The sequence below is a fragment of the Etheostoma spectabile genome, chromosome 8 (assembly GCF_008692095.1).
Source record: "Etheostoma spectabile isolate EspeVRDwgs_2016 chromosome 8, UIUC_Espe_1.0, whole genome shotgun sequence".
NCBI classification, from domain to species: domain Eukaryota; kingdom Metazoa; phylum Chordata; class Actinopteri; order Perciformes; family Percidae; genus Etheostoma; species Etheostoma spectabile.
Genome location: NC_045740.1, coordinates 27,988,437 through 27,995,146, shown reverse-complemented (window position 1 = coordinate 27,995,146; position 6,710 = coordinate 27,988,437). Strand labels below are relative to the sequence as shown.

Here is a 6,710-nt window from a genome sequence, read left to right as displayed (position 1 = left end):
GTTTGTTGCTAGTGCGCGTGACATGCCGGTCTGATCAATTTATCAAACTAATGAGCTGGCTCCGCTAGTCGACCACAACCTGGAATTTAGAGGAAGCAACATGCAGTCATTGTCTACACTTGGATACAATGGTGTCATGCTATTCAACTAGCGTATTTCTACCTAATTCCCCTCTCCAAAATCACTTGAATGAATGATTTATTATTTCCAAATATAGCTATTTAAGTCATCTTTTAAAAATGAATTTTTCATTTTTCATATACAGGTTTCTTCGAATATCGTGCAGGCCTACTAAGCTGGCTTTATTGATGCACTTCTGTCTGATTACACATGCTGTGTTTTCTCAGGGATAGGCTGGAGGGCTGAGGTCCACCCCAGGACACACCCTGTCAATGAGCTGGAGTTTGATGTCATCATCGGAGCAGATGGAAGGAGGAACACGCTACCAGGCAAGTAACAACTGGAAGAAACGCATGAGCAATGCAGTTGTTTTTCCTTGACTAAATGAGGCAAAGTACAAATAGGACTGTTTGTTTTCTTTAAGCTGACTTGGAGGTTAGTCAGAGTGATTATGATCTCACTTGTGTACAGCCGTGGTCGGGTGCCTGACCTCACTCCGTTCCTGACGTATGAATGAACAGTTGTGCACATCTGTGTATGTTTGTGTTTGTTTGTGTCTGGCTGCTATATCCAGCGAGTATTTCTCACGGCTCTCCCAGCCGAGCAGAATAGCGATTGTTGAATTGGCTGTCTGTTTTCCTCTATGAGAGTTGAGGCCTCACACACACACACACAGCCAAGCTGGCAACGGGAACCCCTGTGGAGTAGAGTACCATGACCCCTCTCTGTATTACTGACTGCTGCGTCAGTGAAGGGAAGCAGCAGGCTCCCTCTGGGATAACAATGAACTGCAATCACACAGCTTGAAAAACAAAACAAAAAAAGAGTTTACATTACCGTGATACATCTGGCTAGGGCGCGTTTTAGAGCCTGAGCGATGTATCGACGGACCGATATTAGGCATTTCCCGATATATCAGTATCGGCATTCATAATGGCCAATTTAAAAAAACAAAACTAAAAAATGAGTGTTGGTGTTGCATAGTTTGTCCACCAGAGGGCGCTCTACAACGTCCCTTTTGGCAACACTGATTTTTTTCAAAGGTAGTTTCCTACTTTAAGTTTGTATTTTTATACATTTTATTTATCAGAGCTTTAATATATTTTGATGTTCCTCTGTCCTGTTGTGACAATAAAACAAATTATTATCATATTAATTTAGTGAGAACTCATAATAACTAATGTTGGGGAAATCTGTTTGTTTTGTCATGCGTTTCTCTGGATTTAGAAATAATATATTTATCGAGCGATATATACATATATATATCGACACATGGGATTTTTAAATAATCAAATATTCGTATCGGTATCGGCTTTAAAAATCCGTTATCGGTCGGCCTCTAGCGCATTTGTAGGTTGTCATATGTCATAAAAGCAAACATGACCATAGGACTGCCGAGAGATATATATATATATATATATATATATATATATATATATATATATATATATATATATATATTAAATCCAGAAACGCATAACAAGTTTTTATTTCATTTTTGAAATGTTAATTCATCAGAATCATTTATTTGTCTTGCCGAAATGTCTAATATCGCCTGATAATATCAATGGGTTGGGCTCTATTTGGTTTTACTTTCTGTTTTATTTTAAATGGTGTCACAGTTCAGGTTTGCACCCAGTGATTCCTGACCCTGCTTCCTCATGCTCTTGTACTTCCCCCCCACAGGGTTTCGCCGTAAGGAGTTCCGGGGCAAGCTCGCCATTGCCATCACCGCGAACTTCATCAACCGGAACACGTCAGCGGAGGCGAAGGTTGAGGAGATCAGCGGGGTGGCCTTCATCTTCAACCAGAAGTTCTTTCAAGACCTCAGAGAAGCAACAGGTCTGTCCCAGCTCTTTTCTCCCGCGTTGCCTCAATGACTTTACGTTGCTTTCTTGAGGTAACGGTAAGACGCAACAACTCGGGGTTACAGCATAAAAACATGTCTTTGGAATTGTAACATCTCTCACTTATTCCTATTAGCAGTGGATGCCAAGGGTGAAATAAAGGTAAATTGGAGAAATAAGCTGTCCTTGGCTCACAGTTCTGAATTTGTGAGCTCATCCAATTAAAATGCTTAACATTAATTCTGATGCCAAGCCTGCCACAGTTTATTGCTGATATGAGGATGTCCCCGGGGCTTTGGCTGTGTGCTCTGAGTCGGGTAATTGCTCCTTTAATGACGACATGACAGCCAATAAGGAGAACGATTGTGTTCGGTGTATAACAATATGTCCTTCTCTTGGGCTTTTTAGGTATTGACCTGGAAAACATTGTCTACTACAAGGATGACACACACTACTTTGTGATGACTGCCAAAAAACAGAGCCTGCTGGAGAAAGGAGTCATTCTGCATGTGAGTGATCAAAGCCTCAAAGGTTCAATGTGGCCTGTGCTTGTGTTCCAGAGACAATTGTTGAATCTCAATCTGACTCTGTAGTAGACATGAAGGCCCTATGCACGCACAGGCCGACAAAATCAGAAGTCTGAACCCTCTCTTGCCTTTTTTGTCCCACTTTCTTTCATTCTTTTTGCCCAGTATCGGCCTAATGGTCTAACCAAGCCAACAGTGTTCAGGAACAAACTGCCAACTCAAGCACACTTGCTGAGTGTTTGTGTCCTCACTATACAAGGTAGTTTCCTTTCCCTGGCCACTTTCCACAGGAAACAGGAAATACCTTTTTTTCATGTCTGAAATACCTTTTTTCATGTCTGTCTTCATGCGCAAAATAGACCTAAAGGGACCTTTTTGTGTGGTGGCTTTTTGCATTCTTAATTAACTTAACAGTCTCTTAAATAGGTGGTTTTTTTTTTTGCAAACCTATTCCCAGTCATCATTCGTCTTCAGATAATTTTAGATGGACGTGCAAGTCTGTGTGTTTTCATAGTGAGCTAATGGCATTTTTGAGGTTTTTGTATCCACTGAAGTCTGAAGCCTGAGGGGATTTGAGGTGTGTAGGCATGTGTTAATAATGAAAAGTCATAATTTACTGGTGTTGTGACCCGCTGGAAGTTCCCTTTTTAATTCAAAGTCCTAAGCAGGTCCTTTTTATAGCAGTGAAACTGACTGTGTCCTGCCCCTTGGAAATGGATGTAGGAAGTGTGGAAGGGGCGGCAGGTTCACGCAGTTCAAGGCAGCTCTCCGAATCAGAAAACAACCGTCATTCAAATCTTCCACTACCTTGCCCCTCTCCTCACCCACACCCACTAACACCACCACCAGCCTGGCATTGGACAACCAGGGGACTTGAAGGTGGAAGAATGTGCCTCTCACCGCCCTCTGTGAAAACATGTCACTCTGAAAGCATGCAGTGATTTGATGCTACATGTTGGAGAGACTTGCGAACTGCACATTTATTCCACTGCAAGGGCTTGGTCGTCTTTGTAGCGCAGTAAAGTCTCAAAAGGGCAATCAAGTTTACATTGTTGCTCACTTTACACAATGCCACTATTGCCATATGGCATATGGTAAATGTTGATTTATTATTATTATTATTTTTTTTAAATATCACTTGTTTTGTTTGCTTTCAGTAACCCTTCCACACACTATACTAATACCTAACATGGTCTGAATAACTTCACAGATGAAAGCAATGTCAGTGGTTTTTTTGGCCCTTATTTCCACCATGTCTTCTGAATCTAGGTATCTAAATAATAACACATGGTCTAGGGCTGGGCAATAGGCCTGCACGATTCGGGGAAAAATATGAACCAAAAATAGGATTTTTGCTTAGAATTGATGTCACGATTCTCTGCCACGATTTTTTTTTGACCATGACAAAACAAAACAAATTGGCAGTACCACACATAGATTTTTTTTGCACCTTGGGCATCACCACAAGCCTGTAAACATAGAGGCTTCAATGTATTCATGTACTGTAAACAAAAGAAATACGTGTGAATCTAGAGTCAATATAGTGTGTGTGTGTGTGTGTGTGTGTGTGTGTGTGTGTGTGTGTGTGTGTGTGTGGGTGTGTTTGTGTGTGTGTGTGTGTGTGTGTGTGTGTGTGTGTGTGTGTGTGTGTGTGTGTGTGTGTGTGTGTGTGTGTGTGTGTGTGTGTGTGTGTGTGTGTGTGTGTGTGTGTGTGTGTGTGTGTGTGTGTGTGTGTGTGTGTGTGTGTGTGTGTGTGTGTGTGTGTGTATAATAATTCATGATATGAGATTGGATAACACAATATCTGCTGCTCGATTGTTAACAGCACGTCCAGACGTGAACATTACCCCTGTGCTGTCGTCACTCCATGGCTTCCAGTCCATTTTAGAATTGATTTTAAACTCCTGCTGTTGTTTTTAACGCCATTTTTAACTTGGCCCTCTTACTTGTCTGAGATTTAAACTTTTCGCAATTGCGGCAGAGCCTTGCGCTCCGGGTCAGCTTCTGTTAGAGGTCCCTGGGTCAAGACTTAACAGTGGGCGATTGTTCTTTTGCCGTCGCTGCTCCCAGACTGTGGCACAAAACTACCCCCGACATCCGCCACACTACTGACCTCAGCCTTTTTAAACGAAGCTTAAGACCCACTTTTTAAATTAGCATTTAATACTGACTAGGGCAATACTGTCTCTTAGGTGTCCTCCTTTGTCTGCTCCTTTCTGTGCATTTCTGGAAGGCTTTTAATGTCCTGCAGCGCTGCACCACTACAGCACTTTTAATTGAATCTGTAGGTTTTGTATGTGTTATGTATTGTTTTATGGCTTTGTTGTAAAGCACTTTGGGTACCTTTCGGCTATTGTGAAGGGCTATACAAATAAACTTGATTGACTTGATTGAATATCATAAGTGTATTGTAAGGCTGCATTACATTAAAGTGATATCATTTTCTGAACAAACCAAACTCTTCTAGCTGTTCAAATGTTTGCCCTTACCGACTTTGTCATCAGAGCTACATTATGATTATTACACTATGATTATTTATCAAAGATCTTCTTTTCGTAAATATGTTGTGAATGCACCAGTTGTCAAATCACAACCAGACCCCCCACAAACGGGCTCTAGTCCATCAGACTGCATGCTTTTACACCTTGTAATAACATGTTTACCCTTATCCAGATGATGTCTAGATACAGATTGCATGCTAATAACAGGTGTAAATGGGGCCTTCTTTACGTCCAGTGTAACCTTTTACTCTATCATATGAATTGAGGCTAGAGTGTAAGACCATTGAGAGACTTGGCTTTGTCTGTAGTTTTCGTATGTAGCTGCCACCAAAATGTCTTTAAATGCCGTTGTGCTGAGTAAGTCAGACTCTTAATTCTACCTAGAAGTAGACCTTTTCAGTCTTATATATCTGGATAACTCTACTTTATTAGTTTTCATCTAAATGTCACTGATCTGCTCTCTCCTATCCCTCCTGTAGGACTATGCAGACACAGAGCTGCTGCTGTCCAGAGCCAACGTGGACCAGGCCGCCCTGCTGTCGTACGCCAGCGAGGCTGCAGATTTCTCCACCAACCATCAGCTGCCCGCTCTGGATTTTGCCATCAACCACTACGGCCAGCCCGACGTCGCCATGTTCGACTTCACCTGCATGTACGCGTCAGAGAACGCCGCCATGGTGCGCCAACGCAACGGCCACAAGCTGCTGGTGGCGCTGGTGGGCGACAGCTTGTTGGAGGTGAGAGAGACGGCAGAGGTTTTAAAGCTTTCCAATGACACTACGTTGATTTAAATCCTGCGTTGCAGCTCTACCCCTTTGTCTTTTGTTATATCCTTGGTTCTTCCGTGGCCATATTTGGTTGTTGAATGTGGTGTTCGCTGTTGTCTCCAGCCCTTCTGGCCCATGGGCACTGGCATCGCCCGAGGTTTCCTGGCAGCCATGGACTCAGGCTGGATGGTGAAGAGCTGGGCTCAGGGAAAAACCCCTCTTGAGGTTCTGGCTGAGAGGTGAGGGTGTGGAAACACTAAAACACTTGTACTTGCATTCACACACTTGTGCGCACTATGGATTGGCCGATATGGATTTTTTTTAGTGCCGATGACCGATCCAGGCTGACGATTTTCTTGAGCCGATATTTGGAGCCGATACTGCTTTTGCTCCCTCAATTTAACCCCCCCCCCCACTGGATTTGTTTTCGGAATCTGCTCTGCTATTTCTTTAAAAATAATAACAACACAGCCTTTATGATGCATTGCTTGCTGACATATTATAAGACAGACATAATCAGGTCATCACACAATGTTTTTTGTCAATACATTTAAATAATTTAAAGGTTCCATTCCATTTAACATTAATATGAGTTCCCCCAGCCTGCCTATGGTCCCCTAGTGGCTAGAAATGGTGATAGGTGTAAACCGAGCCCTGGGTATCCTGCTCTGCCTTTGAGAAAATGAAAGCTCAGATGGGCCGATCTAGAATCTTGCCCCAAATGACCTCATAAGGGGCAAGGTTACCACCCCTTTCTCTGCTTTGCCCGCTTAGAGAATTTGGCCCACCCATGAGAGGGAGACATCATGGCTTTCAAACGAGCAAAGTGGCAGTTGGTCAAGGCCACCCCCCCATCCTCCACCTAGCCCGCCCCGTCTCCTCCTCAAAAGCTACAGACTCATACTAAGGAAAGCTCATCATGGGACTGGCTCTAGTGGCTGTAATTCT

The 6,710-nt window shown here is 42.9% G+C and overlaps 1 protein-coding gene and 1 long non-coding RNA gene across 16 annotated transcripts in view; one reads left to right on the top strand and one right to left on the bottom strand.

Moving 5' to 3' along the window:
- The window catches only part of mical3a (microtubule associated monooxygenase, calponin and LIM domain containing 3a), a 192,945-nt gene that overhangs the window by 135,230 nt on the left and 51,005 nt on the right, over positions 1-6,710 (top strand). For all 15 annotated transcript variants that reach the window (XM_032524024.1, XM_032524025.1, XM_032524023.1 and 12 more), the window contains exons 5-9: positions 348-449; positions 1,807-1,962; positions 2,376-2,476; positions 5,475-5,732; positions 5,886-6,001. In XM_032524024.1, the coding sequence (XP_032379915.1) occupies positions 348-449; positions 1,807-1,962; positions 2,376-2,476; positions 5,475-5,732; positions 5,886-6,001 (733 nt within the window). The remainder of the gene's footprint in view (positions 1-347; positions 450-1,806; positions 1,963-2,375; positions 2,477-5,474; positions 5,733-5,885; positions 6,002-6,710) is intronic.
- The window catches only part of LOC116694334 (uncharacterized), a 15,241-nt gene that overhangs the window by 8,188 nt on the left and 343 nt on the right, over positions 1-6,710 (bottom strand). Inside the window, exon 2 of the long non-coding RNA XR_004333112.1 lies at positions 3,395-3,400. This is a non-coding gene — a long non-coding RNA (uncharacterized LOC116694334). The remainder of the gene's footprint in view (positions 1-3,394; positions 3,401-6,710) is intronic.